The 24,014-nt window shown below is 40.7% G+C and overlaps 1 protein-coding gene and 1 pseudogene across 4 annotated transcripts in view; one reads left to right on the forward strand and one right to left on the reverse strand.

The window, feature by feature from the left end:
- Positions 1–2,739, reverse strand: part of LOC116530134 — a 3,019-nt pseudogene extending 280 nt beyond the window's left edge. The window contains exons 1-2 of the transcript XR_004259846.1: positions 2,543–2,739; positions 1–2,491 (exon numbers count right to left, since the gene is read on the reverse strand). The exon at positions 1–2,491 is cut by the window's left edge and continues 280 nt beyond it. The product of XR_004259846.1 is annotated as a cytoskeleton-associated protein 2-like (transcript). The remainder of the gene's footprint in view (positions 2,492–2,542) is intronic.
- Positions 1–24,014, forward strand: part of CFAP61 (cilia and flagella associated protein 61) — a 298,730-nt gene that overhangs the window by 63,301 nt on the left and 211,415 nt on the right. For all 3 annotated transcript variants that reach the window (XM_032248119.1, XM_032248120.1, XM_032248121.1), the window contains exons 9-10: positions 12,091–12,182; positions 19,770–19,841. In XM_032248119.1, the coding sequence (XP_032104010.1) occupies positions 12,091–12,182; positions 19,770–19,841 (164 nt within the window). The remainder of the gene's footprint in view (positions 1–12,090; positions 12,183–19,769; positions 19,842–24,014) is intronic.

Genomic DNA, 24,014 nt, shown 5'->3' on the forward strand with positions numbered 1-24,014 from the left:
AAAAGTGACAGTGCAGACACTTTTCATCAGTCAACAGGCAGTCCGAGGGACACAACAGAGCACAAGTCTGGGTAACATGAATTTGGTGAGAAAGCAAGCTAAACCTCCTGTGTCTTAATATTCAAAGTGAGTCATTCTATACAATTTTTGACTTTCATATTAATCTAAGAAAGGCCAAAAAATTATTCTGTTTAAAGGCAGGGAGGTATATCATAACTTTTAAAAACATGTCAATGCAAACATACACATTTTACCTAGAATACCTTATTTTCTAATGATGCATCATTACTGTACTTATAGTTAGTAAAGTGAACAGGCTAGTATTATAACTTATTTATATTCAAGGAACATAGTAAACTAGCTGACAAAATTTACCCACCTTAAAGAAAAAACTCAGTTGGTTGAGATAGAAACGGTAGGATTAACTTTCCAATGCAGACGACAACTGTTGCCATAACATGAATGTTAGTAAAGGAGCTCACTGCCGTGAATACTTAGGATACGCAGGTACGTGGCCAACTCCAGACCTAAGGGTAATATAAAGCTACTCCAAACAAAACACCCCACAAATAATAAAAACCCAATTCCCTATCAGAGCTTTGTTTCTCTTCTGGTGTTTAATCCTCCGAGTACATCCGGCACAGTGCTGCATTAGGGCAGCATACAAAACTTTAGTTTCTCTTCCCAACTCCATTAGCTGTTCCATTGAAGACACGCAAGGATAATGATCTTTTAACACATCTGGCAATTTAGAAGTTTTCTCTTGAAGACGTTGAGAACGTCTCACTGGTGTTAAAAACTTGCTCTTTAAATGCGGAATTTGTTTCATCAAACCGCACCTTCTTTTTCATACTTTGCAAGTATGGCATAGTAGACACACATTATATTTAATGAAGCAACTTGTCCTCATTTCTGTATTGGGGGTTTTAACACCATGGGTTGGATATTTTGTTTTGCCGTCTTGCTCTTTTTGATAGTCTTGAAATAGCACATTTCTCTGATGTTTACTCCCCATTTCCAATTTTTCTGGATCTACATCAACACCTGTATCTTCAATACTGACTACTTTGGCTTCTTCCTTGGTTACACAAGCTTTCTCCATATTTTCTTCCAAATTAACTTTTTCTTGACTCTTCATTGTTAGAATATCTACAGTTGTGTGTCGTATCTCTTCAATAGGCTGAGCCCCTGCCAGAATGGCTTTCTCATAGATTGCAATAATATTTTCAATAGGACTTGTGATTGGTTCCATACATGCAAGACTTATCCAATACTTAACAAGCTTTTTTGGCATCTGGAATTTTTTAATCAGGTCATTCAGTGTGACCAGTGTATCTTCTTTTCGACATCCCTCATTAATCAAGTTCAGGCATTTAGAAAATGTGTTGTTTAGTTTTTCAGTAAATAATCTTTGTTCATCTTCTTCTGCCGTGGCAGTCCCAAAAGACTCAACTGGTTTTTCATTTTGTCCTTCATGCTCATGCTGAGTCACTACTGAGTTAGGAAGCCTTTTTAGCACTCTTCATTTGTCAGCTTTCCTCTCACTCAGACGAGCTTTTCTGTCTTCTGCGGTTTCTTTGGGATGAGCTGATCTATCAGCAGTTGCTTTTCCTATAGTATGTCTTCACTGGTCAGTGGGCTTTGACTTTTCCATCAGTTTGTCATTGGACGATGAAGCAGGCCTGGCCACAACTTCAGATGCTATGCTTCTTGACAGTGTCTTACTTCTTCTTATATGTTGACAAGAACTGGTTTTGACACTAGATAAAGCTGTTTTTGATTCTAACAGTTCTTTTTCACAAGACACTTTCCAGATTGTAACGTGGGCAGAGGTTCTACTGATGCCTTGTTTCACAGTGTCCTGGGTGTTACTGTGATGACTTCTAATAGGAGGTCGCACAAGTTGTGGTTTCTGAGATGTAGTGCTCACAGATTTCGTGGTGGCAGTGGTACTGGAGGATCTATTACTTTTCACTGTTACACTGCTGGTGTTTACAGGCTGAGGCTTTGTGGCTTTGGGGACAGTGGTTGAAAGTTTCTTTGTTGCTGCAGAACTCTCATCTTTGACTTGTAGAGGTTTTCTAAGTGAATTAATCTTAGACTGAACGATCTGGCCACGATAAGATCCAAGCAAAGGTTTCTTGGGCATGTTAGCACCTTGCTTTGGTTTTTCTGTAGTTACCTCTTTCTACTATTGTTTTTAAGGTGAAATGCCTGGCTTAATGTCATATGTTGACTTTGGGGATCATCTTCAGTTAGTAACAATTGCTGAGTTTGATCACTGTCCTTTGGTTTGTGTGCGTCAATTACTACAGTTGAATTGGTTAGTCCATTTAAAGGTTTTAAAGGAATACAATTTCTCCCCACTGTTGTATTATTTTTGCTTCCTGCAGGTCTCTTCACACTTTCTTTATCAGCCATTTTGGTTTTAAGTTTCAGCACTTTAGTCCCTTCTTGAACTTGGTCCTCAGATGTCACAGCTCTCTGACCTCTACTGAGACATTTGAAGACAAACTGTATACATCATGGCCTTTATTCTTACGTATTTCCTGGATAACATCTCATTTTCCTGCTTGTGTGCAAAAAGTATTTTTCTTCTCAACAGATGTTCCTGGAGTTTTTGCCTTCTTTGCTTTTTGAATGAGGACTTTCTTTGTTTTTGTTGGATTGGGTTAACTTGAAGACCTTGTTTTTGAGCTCTGAATTTCTTTCTGTTACTTGTTCAGTTATATTGCTGAGACTTTCGCGTGCCCAGTGTTTCCTGAACGTTTGTTTTTTCTTTGTGTTATCTGTTTCCTTGCATGTTTCTCCCTTCACTTCCTGTATCGCTTTTCAGATGTTTTTGCATTGGGCTTCGCCTTTCTCTGGTGCCTCCCTAATTAATTTAATAACTAACCTCCTGAATTCTTTTTCAGGTAAATCAGGGATTTTTTCCTGGTTTGGATCCATTGCCGGTGAACTGGTGTGATTTTTTTATGGGGAAGGTTGTTAAAGAGCCTTGTTTTGTCCTGTTATCAGAGTTAGTTTTCTGGTTCCTTCTCATTTCGGTAGGCTCTGTCAGAAGGAAGGTCTAGGGCTAAAGGCTGTTGTTCCCATTCTCTTGTCCCCCAGGGTGTTCCTTTGATGTATACTCTCCCCCTTTTCCTATGAATGTGGCTTCCTGTGAGCTGAACTGCAATGATTGTTATCTCTCTTCTGGGTCTAGCCACCCAGCAGGTCTACTCAGCTTTGGGCTGGTACTGGGGGTTGTCTGCAGAGAGTCCTGTGATGTGAACCATCTGTGGGTCTCTCAGCTGTAGATACCAGCACCTGTTCTGGTGAAGGTGGCGGTGGGGAGGGAGTGGTGAAATGGACTCTGTTGAGGGTTTTTAGCTTTAGTACTTTAATGCTCTATTTTTGTGCTGGTTGGCCTCCTGCCAGGAGGTGGCACTTTGCAGAGAACGTGGTAGTATGGAGAGGAACCGGTGGTGGGTTAGGCCCTCGAATTCCCAAGATTATATGCTCTTTGTCTTCAGCTACCAGGGTGGGTAGGGAAGGACTATCAGGTTAGGGTATGGCTAGGCATGTCTGAGCTCAGATTCTCCTTAGGCATGTATTGTGCAGTTGCTGTGGGGGATGCAGGTGAGGTTCCCAGGTCAGTGGAGTTGTGTAACTAGGAGGATTATGGCTGCCTCTGCTGAGTCATGCAGGTCGTCAGAGAAGTTGGGGAAAGCTGACAGTCACAGGCCTCACCCAGCTCCCATGCAAACCAAAGTCTCACTCCCATTGTACCCCCCTAATAGTCTGTTTCCACGTGGTAGGCGAGCTGGGCTTGAGAACTTTCCCCAGGCTACCTGCCGCCCAACTGTGAAAGAAAAGTGCTTGGTTCTTCCCTTGCCTGTGGAGTCTGCACACTGGATTTGTGCTCTCCGCCTGAGTTCTGGCCAAGAGGGTTCATGCCACCAGTTCAAATTGTTACAAAGTTCAGCTGGAGATTTCCTTCTCCCTGTGGTGTTTTCCCCCATTCCCCTGGCCTCCTTCCTGATGGATCCCTGTGGTGCCAGGCAAGAATGGCCTGCCTGGGGACCCAGTGAGTTCCCAGGGCCTTTCCCACTGCTTCCTCTACCCGTGTATTTTGCTCGGTTCTCTAAATGGACTCAGCTCCAGGTAAGGTTAGAAACTTCTCCTGCAAACAGACCTTCAGTTTCTCCAGTGGGGTTGTGTGTTTGGGAGAGGAGGATCTCCCTTTCCCATTTTCCCAGTTTGGGTACTCATAGTATTTGGGGTGCCTCCTGGGTCCTGCAGGAGCAGCCTGCCTTCTTCAGAGAGTCTGTGGGTCCTCTTAGGATTGCTGGTTTGTTCCTGCAGTTGATCTGGAGCTAAAATTCACAGTGCAAGACTCTGCATGCTGCTCTATCCATCTGAGCTGAAGCTGCAATTAGTCCTGCCTCCTGTCCGTCATGGTGATCCAAACTATTGCTTACTCTTCTGCTGTTTATTTTTAGTATATCTATGATAGGTTTTTGCATTATAGTTGCCATGAAGCTTATGAAAAACACCTTATAGAAAAAACACATTATTTTTGAAAGATGATAGCTTGCCTTCGATCACAAAAAACAAACTCAAAGAAAATCTAGAAAAAAAGCTCTATACTTTAATTCCATTCCCCAAGATTTTGACTATTGTTTGTCTCAATTTACATATTTTTATATTGCCTATCTCCTAAGTGACTATAACTATTACTATTTTTGACAGATTTTTCTTTTGGACTTCATATACTAGAGTTATGAATAGATTGCACACCCCAGGTACAACATTAGAGTATTTTGGGTTTATCCATGTACTTAATTTTACCAGTGTGATTTATGTATTCAGATGTTTTCTTTTTGCACAGATTGATTGGTTTTATTTTCTTTCAGATTGAAGAACTCCCTTTCACATTTCTTGTAAGATGGGTCTGTTTGTGGTGAATTCTCTCAGGTTTTGTTTATCTGGGAAAGACTTTTATCTTTCCTTCATAGTTAAAGGATGAGCTTGCTGGATACAGTATTCTCAAATGGCAGTTTCAAATTTCAGCAATTTTGAAAATGTCATCTCACTCCCACTTGCCTTGTATAGTTTCTATAGGGAATTCTGTTGCCAGATGAATTGGAGTTCTGTATTTGCTTCTTTTCCTTTACTGCTTTTAGGCTCCTCTTTTTGTTCTTAACTTTTGATCAGTTTATTATATGCCTAGGGGTAGTCTTATTTGAGTCAAATCTATTTGATGGTCTCTCACCTTCCTGTACCTGGATAGTTATCTCTTTCTCAAGTTTTGGCAAGTTTTCTTCCGTCCTTCCCTCCCTCCCTCCCGCCCTCCCTCCCTCCCTCCCTCCCTTCCTCCCTCCCTCCTTCCCTTCTTTCTTTCTTTCTTTTTTCTTTTCTTTCTTTTCTTTCTTTTCTCTTTCTTTCCTTTTCTTTCTTTCTTTTCTTCTTTTTGAATAAGCTTTCTGCCCCTATTTTTGCTCAACTCATTCTTGAACACCAATAATTCTTAGATTTGTTTTTTCTTTTCAGGTTATTTTCTGTATCTTGTAGATAGTCTTTGCTAGTTTTCTTTTCTTTTTTTTCTTTTTTCTCCTCTGATTATGTATTATCAAGTAGCTTGTCTTTGAGCTTATTGATTATTTTCTCTGCTTGATCCATTCTGCTCTTGAGGGCCTCCAGTGAATTTTTCTGTTTATTTGCTACCTTTTCAATAGCAAATGTGTTTGTCACTTCTAAGATGGCTCTTTGATTTTTTAAATTATTTCAATCATTTTGTTAAATTTATCTGATGAATTTCTGAATTGCTTTTTTATGTTATCTTAAAGATCACTGAGTCTCTTTGAAACTGCTATTTTGAATTTCTGGTCTTAGAGCTCACATATTACTGTCTTATTAGTGTCAGTCACTGGTTGCTCACTTTGCCAATTTGAGAAGACCATGGTTCCACGTTTGCTGATGTTTCTTGTGATGTGTGTTTATGTCTTTCATTGAAGGACAGTTCAGTTGTAGGACAATTGAAGTTAATTTGTTCCATTCTCCCTCTGGCTTGTTTTTTATTGGGATATTTGCTTACGGATTCTTTGTAATTTACCTGTTGATTTTCTTTGTTGTTGTTGTTTTTCTCCTGCTAGGTAGCTGCCTCCTTTTTGGCACTAGATGGCACTTTAAGCCCAGGTTTCCATCAGTTCTAGTTAAAAATCAGACTGCCACCCATCCTGAATGGAGGAGGTCCCAAAGAGAAAGGGATAACCCAGTAGTGTGGCAAGGCTAGCTCGGGGTTCATGGCCAGGGGACCTGTGAAACAAATCTACAGTGTGGTGCTACTGAACTGCCATGCTAATTTGAGGTGTCCTTTGGTTGAGTTACAAATCAAAATTTCCATGGCTGAGGACGATCGTCCCACCTCCCCACTTTCTTTCTGGCTGTCTTCAGGGATATTTCTTCCTTTAAGTACTCCTGATACCTTCCATGAGTTGAGGTAGGAACAATCTCCTGCCAGGGAACCCAAGATGGTAGAGAAGTTGGTTGTCCACCTCAATATAACTGTTTCCTATGTAGAAACTGTGAGTTGAGGGAAATTTTCTATACACTTGTAGCTGGGTAGATTGAGGGATGGTGTATCATAGATAGAGAAATCTGATTCTCTTACCATCTACTCTGTGTTTCCACTTCTTTATGGCTTTGGGAACTGTCTCTTTCTCCTTTTTGAGTTCTGGGATATTGCTGGTGATAATCTGGGAGCTGTGTATTTAGTTTTTTGTGGGTGGGAAGGCGAAATGAACCCAGCTTGCTTTTTCACTGCCATTTTGGAACCTGAAGTTTTTGTGGAAGATTTTTAATTGCAGTTTGTATTTTAAATTGTTATATAACTATTGGTTATATTTGGTGGTTCATAATTTTTGTATGAATATATACATTTTCTTTACATTTTCAAATGCATTAGCATAAAGTTGAAGCCATTCTTCATTTTGGTTCTTGCAGACTTGTAGAGGTACCACTGTGGTGGTCTTGGAAAAGATCCGGAAGAATACTCCGGATTACCAGACAGAGACTCTTGTTCTCTTCCTTTACTTTCTCTTAAACAAATGGAGTCTCTCTCTCTGTGCTGAGCCACCTGAAGCTGGGGGAGGGGTGACACAGAACACCCCTGTGGCCACCACCACTGTGACTGCACAGGGTCAAACCTTAAGCCAGCACAGCACTGGGTCTTGCCCAAGGCCCACTGTAACCACTGCCTGGTCACTGCCTGTGCTCTCGCAAGGCCCTAGGGCTCTGCAGTCAGCAGGTGATAAAGCCACCCAGGCTTGTGTCCTTCCTTTAAGGGCAATAAGTTCCCCTGGTCCTAGGGAGGTCTAGAGATGCTTTCTGGGAGCCAGGGCCTAGAGTAGGAAACCTTAGAAATCTACCTGGTGCCCTATTCTACTGCAGCTGAGCTGGCTCCAATAGCACTAGGCAAAGTGCTTTCCACTCTTCCCTCCCCTTTTCCCAGGCAAAGGAGTCTCTCCCCATGCCCACCACAGGCCCACAGGGAGTACTACCAGGGTACTATTGATGTTCACTTAAGGCCCAAGGGCTCTTCTGTCAACTTGTGGTGAATGCTTTCAGGCCTGGGACTCACCCTTCAGGGCAGTGGACTCTTCTACTCGCCCATGTTAGGTCCAGAGATGTCATTCAAGAGCCAAAGCCTGGAACTGGGGACCCTAAGAACCTATTTGGTGTTCTTCCCCACTGTGGCCAAACTGGCACCTAAGCTCAAGACAGAGTCCTCTTTACTCTTTCCTCTGCTTTTCTCAAGAAGTGGTCTCTTCTCATTTCCACTACAGCTGGAATGTGCTGGTCACACCTGAAGTCAGCACAGCTCTGAGTCTCACCCAAGGCCCGTGGTGAGTACTACCTGCCTACTGCTGCTGATTATTCAGGGCCCAGGGCCCTTTAGTCAGCATGTGATGAACCCTACTAGGACTGGGTCCTTTGCATCAAGGCAAACAGCTTCCCTTCCAGTCCAGGGTGTGTCTAGAAGTGTCATCCAGGAGCCAGGCCTGGAATTGGGACCTTGTGACTCTGCCATGTGCCATATCCTACTGTGGCTGAGCTGGTATCCAAGTTACAAGACAAAGTCCTCTTCACTCCCCTCTCCTCTTCTCAAGTGGAAGGAAGGAGTCGGAGTCTCTTTTGGAGCTGTGAGCTGCACTGTCTGGGATTAGGGGAGGAGTAACATAAACGATCTTTTAGCAGATACAGTTGGTGTGTTACTAGGTGGCATGTCCCCTAAGTCCACTAGTTCAGAGAACAGCACAGCCCTAGGACTTGCTTAGGAGTTGCAGTCCTTGTGGCCTAGACAGCTTTCAAGTTTATGTAGGACCCCAGGGGACTTTTGCCTGTGGTGTAAGGCTTGTCAGAACTCAGGTTCCAGCCACCAGGATGGGTGGTTCCCCTCTGGCTGGGGCTGATCCAAATGCTCCATCTAGGGGTGCCAGCTGATTTCTGCCTGGTGTTGACAGCACTGCATTCCAATGCAAAGTCCCACGATCACTGCACTTTCTCTCCCCAAGTGTAGAGATTCTCCACACCACATGACTACTGCCAGGGAAATGGGGACAGGTTAATGTTGGCAATTCAAGACTGTCTTTCCTACTTTCTTCAGTGCCTCTTTCAGTGATATGAAGTTAAAACCAGATACTGTGATCACTCCCCTGATTTTTGGTTTTTATGAAGGTGCTTTGTTGTATACATAATTGTTAATTTTGTGTTCCTGTGAGGAGGATGATTGGTGGAAGCTTCTATTTGATCATCTTGCTTCACCTCCTCCAACACTATTTATTGTGTAATTTGTTCTTTCCCTCCTAATTTGAAATGCGACCTCTTATCATATATCAACATTTCGTAACTGTCTGGCTCTGTTTCTGGCTTTCATTCTATTCTGTTCTTGCCCTAGTAATTCACTGTTTTAATAATATGTCTTCATAATGTCTTAATTTTCAGTTTGGAATTTGGCCTTCTTTTTGTTCATCTTTCTTAAAATTTTGTTTACTGTTTCTCCATATTTGCTCTTTTAGAATCAATTTATTTCATCACACGAAAATTAAGATTTTTGATGGATATTTAAAATAAATGTAAAAAGCACAAAATTATGTTATTATTTATTCCTAAAGCCTTCAACATGTATTATTTTGTACTCTGTATGTATTATTTCTATTAGATAAAGCGCAGGGTAGATACAGAGTCTTGTGGGACCTAAAGTCTGACCAATTCAGGAGCCCTCTTTAAGGATAGTAATGAAAAATTATGAATGTGGCATTAGATGCTGTGCCTTGGAGGAGCCTGTGCTGGGAAGATGCCTGAATCCCTAACTGTATTAGCTTCATGGTAAACCCACTTCAGATAAGCAGTCTCAGAGAGAAAGTCCTGATAAATTGTGCCTTTACTCTCGCTAGAGTAAACCGATAGTTCATGACTTCTAAACTACTTAGATGGTATAAGCCATAAAATAACAATTAAATTCGCAGCTTCAGTTGTATTTTTAGTCATGTGTTACATAATACCACTGCCTCAGCTTTCCCCAGGATAGCCCCTCACATTTGAGGATCTCAGGGCACGTTATGAACATTAACTAATTAAACCTCACAAAACCCCAGAGGCACTGGAAAGAGACATACAGCATCACCTTGCACAGTTCTGAAATGCAGTCACCTCTAGGGATGAGTGTGGCAGCTGCCTAATAATAAACTGCAATACCTCACAACAGTTTAGTCAAGGCAGTTAGTCTCTGTAGTTGGTAATTGTCTCCTGAACCTTATACCATCGACAGTTAAGTCACCGGGATTATTAGTTTACTGAAAATTAATCCAGCCTTTAAGACTTTTTACTTTTTAGTAATCTTTTCTTAATTATAAAAGAAACATGCACAGTGAATGCTTACTTTTCTTTTAGTTGCATTTTTGTAGTTCTTAAAACTTAGAAAAGAAATATTTTTTTTAATACATTAGAATAGGTAGATGCTGATAACAAGTTTCTGTAATTCACAAGGTTGCCGGTGAGCAGAACTCCTCAATGACAGTAAACGTTGGAAGAGTGGGTACCTTTGAGAGGAGTATTGACTGGACAGGGAGATGAGGGAAACTTCTGGGTTCTGAACATGTTTTATATGTTGTTTTTTTTTTTTTGAGATAGAGTCCCTGTCATCTAGGCTGTAGTGCAGTGGCATGATCTTGGCCTACTGCAACCTCTGCCTTCTGGTTTCAAATAGTTCTGAGTAGCTGGGATTACAGGTGTGCACCACCATGCCCGGCTACTTTTTTGTATTTTTAGTAGAGACGAGGTTTCATCATGTTGGTCAGGCTGGTTTTGAACTCCTGACCTCAGGTGATCCAACTGCCTCTGCCTCCCAAAGTGCTGGGATTACAGGTGTGAGCCCCCATGACCAGCCAGTTTTATATACTCTTACAGGTAATGGTTGTTGCTCAGGAGTAGACATATGTAGAAATTCCCTGAGCTGTACACTTTTTGTATGTGTGTTAATCTCAACAACAAAGTCAATTAGCCTAAAAAGCATGCTGCTCTTGGCATGATGAGAATGCTAGAAACCCCAGATAGTCTTATCTGGAAAATTCTGCAGGGTGCAGAACATATTCAAAAACTAGAGATATGACAGTTTTTATTTTCCTCAAAGCATCTTTCTTCGGAAGAGGAATTCTAAGTGCTTTACCCTCTCTTCTCAGGACATTTTCTTTTCATGCCAAAAGAGCTGCCTTTCATGCTAAGATGTGACTCTCTCACATTGTACCTTCAACATTATGTACGTCTTTGACTATGCCATTTACACCTCCCTGGGCATCACATTTTTCTCTTAGAATTTTATTCATTTACCTACATCTTTTCCAGGAGTAAGTGTAATGCATTAGTGACCCAGAAATTGGAGTTGAGAGGCATCTGCAGGGGCCATTGTCATAGCTGGCACTAGAGGAACACCATGGGAGAGGAGGAGGCAGAGAGGACCCTGGCTGCTGTGGCCATGCAGGGTCTGATGTGACCCTTGAAAACAAGAAGGCAGAGCAGCAGGCCCACACCCGTGGTGACAGCAGCAGTCTCTGGAGCCTTTAGTGGGCCCAGGGACCCTCCTACATGTGTGGCTGCACTTCTGAGGAGGGGCAGGCACGAGCAGGGCATCCTAGTGCTACTCTGAGCTGAGGCCCGAAGGCTAAGAGCAGATGTCATAGCTGAGAACCCCCAGCAGAGCAGACATTGGGTGAGACACAAAGGCAAGTACATCCTCCAGTGATGTCTTCTCCCAGGTCACCCACCTTAGGGATGGAGAGATTTCAAAAGAGAAGAAAAGGCGGGGTGGGGGGGGAGGGGGAAAAACCTTTTTAGACAAAATGAGACATTTTTTCTTCTGTAATTTTTAGTTAAGGCTAAATACATGAGGCCTAAGCTACCCTGATCATTGACTTTCCAGAACTTCTTAAAACACCAATGCTTAGCTCCAGTTCTTCTTGAAAATAATTTCTATTAGAAAATAGTAAAGTAAGCATTGTGCCCACTGGCAAAGCATGAGTTCCTAGTATTTACAAACAATGAGAAAGCAGCCCTTGTGCTAAGCCTTGGCATTCAGGTAACACTGATGTAACTCATTGGGGGCTTTTCCACCTTCTGTCTGAAGATCATTTCAAGGCCCACCATCAAGGAAGCTGATAACCCCTTGTTTGTAAGCTTCAAAAGGGGCTGCTATCAAAGGATCCGATTGCCCAGGAACTGATAAAGGTTGAGGTCCTCCTGCCGACCAGGCCTGGGCCAGGTCTGTTGCCCATCTTCTCATCTCCACAACTCCCTTGGGCAGTATCATGCAGATAAGGGCACAGAGAGGTGGAGGGAGGAACTTCCAGGATCCCTCCTCAGTGTCAAAATCCAGGTGGGCTGCAGAGATCTACTCTTCCCACCTCAAAGTACTGCTCTCTAGAATAAAATTCTTCAGATTGTAGTTTAAAATTGTAGTTTAAAAACATGTGACTATGCTGTCCAATTTTCTGTGGTTCTGCAGACATTTATCATCTATTTTCTGTCCTTATTATATCCCTTCTCTCAAAGATGCTGAGCTCAGGAGTAGCAGCCAGAGTTTCCAAAAAATAGTCGAGGAGTCACAGGAGCCTGTTTCTCCAGATACCATTGAAAACATCCAGGTGAGAGAGACCATTCCTCCACGCCTAGGGTGGGGGGATGCGCCTAGGGGCTACGTGTGACATCAGGGGCATCTCTGGTGCTGGGGTCAGACATTAGAGAAGTTCTAATGCCTCATGCAGAAAAGACCTCCCTAGCAGTAAGCACACGTTGAGCTGGGGGAAACAGAGGCCTTTGGGCTTGTAATGGACAAATCAAAGCCTCACTGGTATGCTCCAAAATGCAGGTCAGAACAGAATGTCAGGAGGCTGAGGCAGATAAAACTGCTAATTTAAACTCATTGATGTCACAAGCACTTGAAAGTTTCAACAATAGACTAGACCAAGTAGAAGAAAGAACTTCAGAGCTTGAAGACAGGGCTTTTAAATTAACCCAATTAGACAAAGACAAAAAAAGAATTTTTAAAAAATGAACAAAGCCCCAAGAAATTTGGGATTATGTTAAATGGCCAAACCTAGGGACAATTGATATTCCTGAGGAAGAAGAGAAATCTAATTTTGGAAAACATATCTGAGGAAATAATCAAGGAAAACTTCCCTGGCCTCACTAGAAATCTAGACATCCAAATACAAGAAGATCAAAGAACATCTGGGAAATTCATTGCAAAAAAAATCATCACCCAGGTACAGTCATCAGGTTACCTAAAGTCAAGAGAAAGAAAATTAAGAGCTGTTAGGCAAAAGCATCAGATCACCTATAAAGGAAAATGTATCAGATTTACCACAGATTTATTAGCAGAAACTCTGCAAGCCAGAAGGGATTGGGGTCCTTTCTTCAGCCTCCTCAAACAAAATAATTGCCAGCCAAGAATTTTGTATCCAGCAAAACTGGCTTCATAAATGAAGGAGACAGAAAGTATTTTTCAGACAAACAAATGCTGAGAGAATTTACCATTACCAAGCCAGCACTATAAGAAATACTAAAAAGAGTTCTAAATCTCAAAGAGCCTAAATCTCACAGGGCCTATAAAAAAATAACACAATGAAAGAAAAACACCAACATACTGAGGCAACAACTAGCGTGTTGAATAAAACAGTACCTCACATCTCATTACTAACATTGAATGTAAATGGCCCACTTAAGAGACACAGAATGACAGAATGGATAAAAATTCACCAATCAAGTGTCTGCTGTCTTGAAGAGGCTCACCTATGCATAAGGACTCACATAAACTAACATAAAATAAATGGATAGAAAAGGATATTTCACACAAATGGAAACCAAAAGCAAGCAGAAGTAACTATTTTTACATCAGAGAAAACATACTTTAAAGCAACAACAGTTAAAAAAAATGGGACATTATAAAATGATTTTAAAAAGTCAGTCCAACAGGAAACTACCCCAGCCCTAAATATATATGCACCTAACATGGGAGCTCCCAAATTTATAAAACAATTAATACCAGACATAAGAAATGAGCTAGCTGGCAACACAATAATAGTGGGGGACTTCAGTACTCCACTGACAGGACTACACAAGTCATTAAGATAGAAAGTCAACAAAGAAACAATGGGCTTAAACTATACCCTGGAACAAATGGGCTTAACAGATACTTATAGAACATCCAGCAACTGCAGAATATACATTCTTTTCATCAGCACATAGAACATTCTCAAGATAGACCATAGGATAGGCCACAAAACGAGTCTCAATAAGCTTAAGAAAACTGAAATTATATCAAGTACTCTCTCAGACCACAGTGGAATAAAATTGGAAGTTAACTCCAAAAGGAACCATCAAAGCTATACAAATATATGGAAATTAAATAAGCTCCTCTTGAATGGTCTTTGGTTCAACAGTGAAATCAAGATGGAAATAAAAATTATTTGAACTGAATGATAGTGATGACACAACTTATCAAAACCTCTGGGACACAGCAAAAGTGGTGCTAAGAGGAAACTTCACAGCATTCATTAAATGCCTACAACAAAAAGTCTGAAAGAGCACAGAGAGACGGTCTGAGGTCACACCTCAAGGAACTAGAGAAACAAGAACAAACCCAACCCAAACCCAGCAGAAGAAAAGAAATAATGAAGATCAGAACAGGACTAAATGAAATTGAAACAAAAATTTTCAAAATATAAATGAAACAAAAAGCTGGTTCTTTGATAGACCATTAGTGAAATTAACCAAAAAAAAAGGAGAAGATCCGAATAGTCTCAATTAGAAATGAAATGGGAGATATAACAACCAATACCAAAGAAATACAAAAGATCATTCAAGACAACTGTGAACACCTTTACATACACAAACTAGAAAATCTAGAGGAGATGGAGAAATTCCTGGAAATATACAACTCTAATAGATTAAATTGGGAAGAAATAGAAACTCTGAACAGACCAGTAACAAGTAGTAAGATAGAAACAGTAATTTTAAAATTGCCAGCAAAGAAAGTGCAGGACCAGATAGATTCACAGCTGAATTCTATCAGGTATTCAAGGAAGAACTGGTACCAATCTTACTGAGACTATTCCAAAAGGTAAAGAAAGACATAATCCTCCCCAAGTCATTCTGTGAAGCCAGTATCACCCAAAAACTGAAACCAGGAAAGGACATAATCCAAGTCTAAAACTATAGACTAATATTTCTGATGAACATAGATGCAAAAATCCTCAAGAAAATGCTAGCTAACTGAATTCAACATCATTCAAAAAGATAATAATATACCGGTATCAAGTGGGTTTCATAACAGATGCAGGGATGCAGGGTTTAACATAAGGACTAGTCAATAAATGTGATACATAACATAAACAGGTTTAAAAACAAAAATCATATGATCATCTCAATAGACACAGAAAAAGCATTTTACAAAATCCAGCATTGCTTTATGATTAAAACTCCCAGCAAAATTGGCATAGAAAGGACATACCTCAAGTAATAAAAGCCATCTATGACAAACCCACAGCTAACATTATACTGAACAAGGAAAAGTTGAAATCATTCCTCCTGAGAACTGGAACAAGACAAGGATGTACATTTTCACCATTTCTATTCAACATAGTACTAAAAGTCCTAGCCAGAGCAATCAGACAAAAGAAAGAAACCAAAGGCATCCAAATTGGTAAAGAAGGCAGACTGTCACTGTTCACCAATAATAGGATTGTATACCTAGAAAACCCTAAAGACTCACCCAAAAAGTTCCTAGATCTGGTAAACAAATTCCATAAAGTCTCAAGTTACAAAAATCAGTGTACACAAATCAGTAGCACTGCCATGCACCAAAAACGACTACGCTGAGAATTAAATAGAGAACTCAATTCCTTTTATAACAGTTGCAAAAGAAACAAAAAACAAAACCAAACAAAAACTTCAAAAAACAAACAAAAAGCTAGGAATGTACTTAAGCAAGAAGGTGAAAGACCTCTACAGGAAAATTACAAAACACTGCTGAAAGAAATCACTGATGACACAAACAAATGAAAATACATCCCAAGCTCATGTATGGGTACAATCAATATTGTGAAAATGACCATACTGCCAAAAGCAATCTACAGATTCAATGTAATTCCCATGCGAATACCATTATCATTCTTCAGAACTAGAAAAAACAATCCTAAAATTGATATGGAATCATAAAAGAGCATGCATAGCCAAAGCAAGACTAAGCAAAAAGATCAAATCTGGAGGCATCACATTATGTGACTTCAAACTATCCTACAAGGCTACAGTTACCAAAAAAGCATGGTACTGGTATAAAGTAGTCATGTAGCCCAATGGAACAGAATGTAGAACCCAGAAATAAAGCCACATACTTATAACAAATGATCTTTAACAAAGTAAACAAAAACATAAAGTGGAGAAAGAACAGTGTATTCAACAAATAGTGCTGGGAAAACTGGAAGCTACTTGTAGAAGAATGAAGCTGGATCCTCATCTCTCACCTTATAGAAAAAGCCACTCAAGATGGATCAAAGACTTAAATCTAAGAAGTGAAGCCATAAACTTTTAGAAGATAACATCAGAAAAAACTCTTCTAGACATTGGCTTAGGCAAAGAGTTCATGACCAAGAACCCAAAAGCAAATGCAACAAAAACAAAGATAAATAGATGGGACCTAATTAAACTAAAAAGCTTCTGCACAGCAGAACAAATGATCAGCAGAGTAAACAGACAACCCACAGAGTGGGAGAAAATATTTGCAAAGTATGTATCCAACAAAGAACTAGTATCCAGAATCTACAAGGAACTCGAATTGGCAAGAAAAAAAAATAATCCCATCAAAAAGTGGACAAAGGACATGAATAGAGAATCCTCAAAAGAAGATCTGCAAACAGCCAACAAACATGAAAAAATGCTCAACACCACTAATTATCTGGGAAATGCAAATCAAAACCACAATGAAATATCACCTTACTCCTGCAAGAATGGCTATAATTTAAAAATAAAAGAAAACAACAGATGTTGGCTTGTATGTGGTGAAAAGGGAAGAGTTTTTCACTGCTGGTGGGAATGCAAACTAGTACAACCATTATGGAAAATAATATGGAGATTCCTTAAAGCATTAAAAGTAGAATTACCATTTGATCCAGCAGTTACTGGGTGCCTACCAAGTATACAAGAAGTCATTATATGAAAAATATACCTGCACAAGCATGTTCATTACAGCACAATTCACAGTTGCAAAAATATGGAACCAGACTAAATGCCCATCAACATAGAGTCTTTGATATACGCTTTGGGTATAGTACGCACTGCTTGGATGATGGGTGCACCAAAATCTGAGAAATCAATAAAGAACTTTTCCATGCAACCAGATATTACCTATTCCCCCAAAGGTATTGAAATAAAAAATTTAAAAATTAGCAAATGGAATCAATATACAAAATGGATAATCATAACTGAGTAGGGTCTATTTTAGGAATGCAAATTTCGTTTAACATAAGAAAATCAGTGTAATTCACCATTTTAACAAACTAAAAAAAACATATTTATACATTTTTTCATAAATGTATAAAAGACATTTGAAAATCCAACATTAATTCCTCGTAAAGACTCTTAGCACTTTTTCAGTTTGATAAAGGTTATTTTGAAAAACAGCAAACATCACTCATAATGGTGACAGACTAATTATTTTACCCCTGAAGTCAGGAACAAGTCAAGAATGTCTGCTCTTACCACTTCTAATCCAAATTGTAGTGGCGATTTGGACCAGTGCAGAAAAGAGTGGAAAAGATAAGAAAGGCATCCAGATTGGAAAGGAATAATTAAAACTGTCTTTTACTCACAGGCAACATGATGACTTATGGGAAAAACTGATAGAATCTACAAATATCTACTAGAACAAATATATACAAAATTAATATGCAAAATTTGATTTTATCTCTGTATAATTGCAATGAACAATCAGGTTGAAATACCATCTACAACAGTACAAATATGTTAAATACTTATAGATTAAATCTGACGGAAGATATACAAGACTTCCATGCTGAAAAGTATAGAACATTTCTGAGAGAAATTAAAGACATAAATGCTTAGAAAGATATTCTGTGTTCATGGGATACTGAATCTTTAAATCAGTTCTTCCGAAATTCAGTAAAATTCCAATCAAATTTTCAGCAGGAATTTTTATAGAAGTTTAATTAATTGATTTCAAAATGTGTGCAAAAATGGAGGTAACCTAGAACAGCCAGAACAACTTTGAAAAAGAACAAAACTGTAGGATAACGCTAACTGATTTCAAGATTAATTATTATAAGGTTCTTTTTTTTCTCTGTTGCCCAGGCTGGAGTTCAGTGGCATGATCTCAGCTCACTGCAACCTCCGCCTCCCAGGTACAAGTGATACGCATGCCTCAGCCTTCTGAGTAGCTGGGATTACAGGTGTGCACCACCACACCTACAATTTTTGTGTCTGTGTGTATTTTTAGTAGAGGTGGGGTTTTGTCATGTTGGCCAGGCTGGTCTTGAATTTTCAGCCTCAAGTGATCCTCCTGTCTTGGCCTCCCAAAGTATTGAGATTACAGGTATGAGCCATTATGCCTGGCCTAATTATTATAAGGTTCTTGTAATGAAGATAGTGTAGTATTGGCACTAAGGTCAACAGTAGGTTAATGGAATAGAAGAAAAAATTCAGAAATAGAATCAACATATATAGACAACTGATTTTTGACAAAGGCACATGGCACTGTAGTGGAGAAGGAGTAGTCTTCTCTCTGAAACAATCGAATACCCATATACAAACTTTTTTTAAAAAAAACTCAATTTATACCTCATACCATATACAAAAATTAGCTGCAAATGAATCATAGACTTGAATATAGAATTGAAACCAATATAACCTCTAGAGAAAACATAACAGAGGAGGAAATCTTTGTGACCTTGGGTTAGGTAAGATTTCTTAGAAACAACATCAAAAGCATAATACATAAAAGAACAGATCGATCAATTAGATGTCATCAAAAATTAAAATCTTTTCTTTTTGAAAAATACTGTTCAGAGAATGAAAAGACAAGCCACAGACTGGAAGAAAATATTTGCAAATTACATATCTGACAGAAGACTTGTTTCCACAATGTATTTTTTTAAACTCTCAAAACACAGCAATGCAAAATAAAAAACCTAATTAAAAGTGGACAAAAGATTTGAACTTTTCAAAAGAAGACATCCCACGAAATGACACTCAATCTCTTTAGTCATTAGAGAAATGTAAATTAAAACCACAATCAAATACAACTATGCATCTATCAGAATGTCCAAAACTAGAATGATTAAGTGTTCCAAGTGTGGGTGAGGATGTGGAGGCAGCATGGCGCACCCACACCGTGGATACTACTCAGCAACAAAGAGGAGTAAACCACGGATGCATGCAGCAGCATGGATGAATTTCAAAATAAATATGCTGAGTGAAAGAAGCCAGATCAAAAAAGAGTAGATACTATTTGATTTCCATAATACAAAATTCCAGAAAGTACAAACTACTCTACAGTGACAAAAATCATATCAGTGTTTGCCTGTGGTTGGCAGAGTAGAAAGGGTAGGAGTGAGAGGCACATAGGAACGTGGAAGCTTGGGGGGTGATGTGTCATGTTCGTTTTCTTGATCGTGTTGATATTTTTATGGATGTACACATAAGTAAAAGCTTTTCAAAAGGTATATTTCAAATATATGTAGCTTATTGTATGTCAATTCTGTTAGGTTGGTGCAAATTACTTTTGTGTGCAAAAATAATTGCAGTTTTTGCCATTACTTTTAATGTAGTTCCTTTTGGTGCAATTACTTTTGCACCATCATAATACCTCAACACAGTTGTTGTTGTTGTTTTTAAATTTAGTGCAGCTTTCAAGTTAAAGAATACAAATAATGGAGTAATAAGCAACATCTCCAGAGAATCAGGAGGTGTCAGCACTATGCTAAACATCTGTTTCTCTGTCTGTCTATATTTTATCCTCACAACATCCTTATGAAATAGATGCTCTTCTCATCCGCTTTTCACAGAGGAGCAAAGTGAGGCTACATAAGTTTCCCAATGCCACAAGCCCAGTAAGCCATAGAGCCAGGATCTGAACCCTGGCAGCTGGCTCCAGAGCTTGGATGCCAAACGACTGCAGGTGTTGGTTAATTTTCGTGTCTTGCTTTTGTCATTTGCAGGGAAAAATTGCTGGAGAAGCTGCATCTGAGGAAGCTTTATCAGTGGTCCAAAATGGAGTTAGTGAACCAGAGGTAGGGTTTGTGGAGGGCCTTTGCGTGCCTGCTGGCCACCCCATGGGCTTCACACCTTTCTACCTCTGAGGCTTTGTGCCCTTTCCTCCTCTTGACCTCTCTGGCTGTCTCCACCAGTTCCCACCTACCACCTCCTTTAGGACCTGCTGCAGCAAGCCCCACCTCATTACCTCCTCCCCTGCTGTGATTTGTCTTTTCTTCTGTATCCTCCACAGAGCCTGGACTGTAAGTCACATTTTCTACATAAATTATTTGCAAAAATTTTAGTAAATACACCTTCTCTCTCCCTCCCGTTGCCCAAAAAGAAAACATCTTGGAGAGGCAAAACATTTGTAAGTTTTCTGTGTATCATATGCACATATATACACTCTTATCAGTATCTAGATGTGTTCTTAATATGTGTCATTCACTTGCATCTCAGGATTTGGGAACTCCTCCCTCCTGTTACAGATTCAGGCCAATGGGTGTAGCATCCTCCACCAGTGCGGTGGCCGTTCCTGGGGACTTCACCATCCTTTGTTGGCTTCCCTTCACCCCGCCCATGCTTTTGCAGGTGGTCTCTTGACCACTCCGTTGGAGTGTCTGTTCTCCACCAGAAGCCTGATGGTTTAGGAAGAGATTGGCAGGGCCCTGTGAACCCTGCTCAGGATCTCGAACTTTTCCTGAGGAGGGTGTTACGGCTTTTGAGTGGGAGATTGGTATAATAAGGCATTTTCATTCCCTGAGGCTGAACATAGTCCTGGAATTTCAGTAGTATCCCAAGAGCCTCTTGGTGATGGATGGACTGACTCTGCAGCAGAAGCCTGGAGAACCCTGGAGAAGGGAACAGAACATGGGACTTAGTCATATTCATAGAGATACTGGGTCAGCTTCATTGAACACTAAGCCCAGACACTGAAATTCTGCCAGAGGGCCAGATTTTCCAACCCGTCTCCCCTCTAGATTCTGACCAGTGAAGGAGTCAGTCTATCCAGAAGTCAGCTAGGGATTGAAACACCCCTTTCTTTTGGCTAACACTGAACCAGAGAAGAAAGCTAGGACCGAGAACATAAATGGGCTCCCATTTCTCCTTACTGAATTAAATGCTCCCACGTAGTTGCAGGACTCACCCGTGGGGCAGGGTCTCCCCACTCCCAGCTAATTACATGGAGGGGAGTAGAAAGCACACAATCTGGGAGCAGGATGTGCTGCCAGAAAGAGACAGCATGATGCAGGCACAGGATCCAGCTTTTGAATCTCACATTAGCATATGCTGTTGGACCCCCACCCGTATCCTCTAGCACTTATCCTTCCTGAGCACCCTGAGGACGAGAACTGCAAGTGCCTGGTCTTCCTTCCATGCTCTGTTTGCAGCAGGGCAGACTGTTTGAGGGAGCAGCCATCAGCCAATGACTGAAGGCACTGGAGAATCAATACCCCAGCTCCTTTGCCTCTTAGGTGGGACCACTCTGCACTGTGTTCTCCTGGCTCCCAGAGCTTTGGATGGGATTGATTCACTGTAGTAACTCATATCTTGAAGCGCCGCATGCTGGTAGCCTTGCTCTCCTTGCCCCACATGGCGCTCCCCTCACAGAATTTCCTGGCTTTGCTCCCCAAGCAAACTACTGACTCTCAGACTCTTAGTTCAGGGTGTGTTTCTGGGGCAACCTGCGCTAGGAGACTCAGTGACCAGCCAGTCATGCCCTGTGCCATAGGGAGGAGAGTCGAGGTGCAGAAGAGGATAGCAGTTTTCTTTCTAATATTCCTAAGAGGGTACCCATTCCTTATGAACCCAAGCAAGGATGTGGATGGGGAGATGGCATGCCTGGCCCCACCACCATATCAAACATGTTAGAACCCCAGAAGACACCTGAGTCAACAAGGTGGATTGATCTCCTATTTTTATCTCCTTTCCCTTCTGGAGAAAATCACTGAAATGACAGTAAAGGAATAAAAAGGGCACAAATCCACAAAGAAGAGATGGAGAGGAGATATTGGAAGATAAGCACTTTAAAAATATTGAGAATAAAAAAATCGATGGAGGAGTTTACACTGGCTTAGCACAGCTGAGGAAGGTGAAACTCAAGAATCTTTTTGAAAGGAGAGACTGGTGAAAATTGTGTGAATTCTACACAAGGTTGAAGACTGGAGGTTTGCAGAAGGCAGGGTGAGGTACTGGGCTGAAAAGGCTGGGCAGGCTGATGTGAAGTGAGGAACACTGGATCCCTGAAGACTCCAGTTAGGTTGTCAGCCACACCCCAAGTGGGAGGATGAAATGACTGTTCTCTAGAGAAATTGAACAGAGGCCGCTCCACTGCATGGGCATTATAATGGCGAAGGATGGAGAACAGACAAGTAAGTGGAATTCTCCATTTCAAATAGAGGACTCCGCGGCCCCTCCTCCAGCCACACCTTCTTGATGCCAGGAGCCAGGCCTTATATTAGTTTCTATTGCTGCTGTAACACATTACCCCGAACTTGGTGGCTTATAGCACAGATTTATTATTGTGCAGTTCTGGAGGTTAGAATTCTAAAATGGTTTTGAGTGTGCTGAGTTTCAGGTGCTGAAAGGCGCATGTTCCTTCTGGAGGCTCTGGGGGATAATCTGTTCCCTTGTCTTTTCCAGCTTCTAGAAGCCACTTGTGTTCCATGCCCTGTGGCCCCTTCCTCCATCTTCAGAGCCAGCAGCACAACATCTTCCTCCCCCTGACTCAGACCTGCTGCCTCCCTCTTAGCAGATCCTTGTGATTCCACTGGGCCCACCTAGATCATCCAGGAGCATCTCCTCACCACAGAACCCCTTAAGCACTGACATCTGCAAAGTCCCTGTGCCCTGAAAGATAGGTTCCGGGGACTAGGACCTGTACATCTTTGAGGGCCACTGTTCCACCTAATACAGTTCCTCATGCAGGATATTGGAGAGCTGAAGTCCCCCAAAAACTGACAGCCTCAAAGAAAATGCCTTCAGATAATGTCTCTGAAGGTGGCCACCCAATAATAATGTCAGATCTCTGCCTGATCGCCCTATGAAGTGCTCCAGTTAGCCAGCGTCTGTGGACTTTTGCCTCTCACGCATATTGCTTTTACGAAGCTAAAAATGTGCTCTAGAGATATAAGGGCCTAAACAAATGAACAAAAAAGACAAGGAAAAGACCTAGAACTTAAGAAATCGGAGCTGCAGTACTGGCAGGCCAGCAGAGCTGCAAGTCCAGATTAAAGGGGAGAAGAAATGAAGCTCATGTATTATCTCCAGTGCCTGATCATTTGGAAATGAATAGTGACGAACACTTGGCAAATCTGATTAAGCAAGTGAAAAACTTAGGAAACAAGTTGAATAAAAACTAGGCACACAATTGAAAACATTGTCATGTTATACTACTTTGATCAGCAACAACAAAATACTTACACATTCATAATAGTGTAGACACTTACTGATTTAACCCTGAATCGTGATGTCATTATCCTGGGGGATAAGCTATGGGGAGGATGGTAGTGTAAGCGGGATTAATCTAGTCATTACGTCAATGTCCAGTAGGAAATTCTAAAAACTGATGAATTTAGAAATAGCAGCATAAGCATATTGCCCAGAAATATAGAGGTAAATAAATACCCAAAGTAATGAAAAGGTTGAAAATTCTATTCAATGGGGTTAGAGACTTAGAAGGACAGAGAACTGCTACTTTCTTAAGAAATATTTGGTGCTAATATTATTTAAAATTTTTCTATATGCATGTATTACTTTGATTTAAAAGAACGCCATGAGCAATCTCAAAAGGAATCATCTTCTGAGAAATGACACTTTTTTAGATGCACCTAACCCAAAATGAACAGCCTCAGCCCTGACTTTCCAGGTGGCTGTGTTCCATTGGCCCTTCCTGGGCTCCACCTCCCCGCCACAGTTACTCCCAGGACCACCTGACCAGTCCCAAGATTCAAAATGCTTGTATCACAATGGAAACAGTTTTGGGGACAGAGGCATTTTGCTTCCGGAGTTATAATATGTGTACAACACTACCACACTCTAATCTCTACCCCAGGATGTGGGAAGAAAGTTTCCCAGGTGCCAAGGCAAGAGACTGAAGGCACAATCTGTCCCAGTAAATAACTGATTACTTAGTTTTAGCAATGATACCAAATATATTTAGAAGCAATCACATAATCAATTATATAATCAATCTTATTAAATCATTATTC

The sequence above is a fragment of the Sapajus apella genome, unplaced genomic scaffold (genome assembly GCF_009761245.1).
Source record: "Sapajus apella isolate SASKATOON/1434 unplaced genomic scaffold, GSC_monkey_1.0 scaffold65, whole genome shotgun sequence".
NCBI lineage: Eukaryota > Metazoa > Chordata > Mammalia > Primates > Cebidae > Sapajus > Sapajus apella.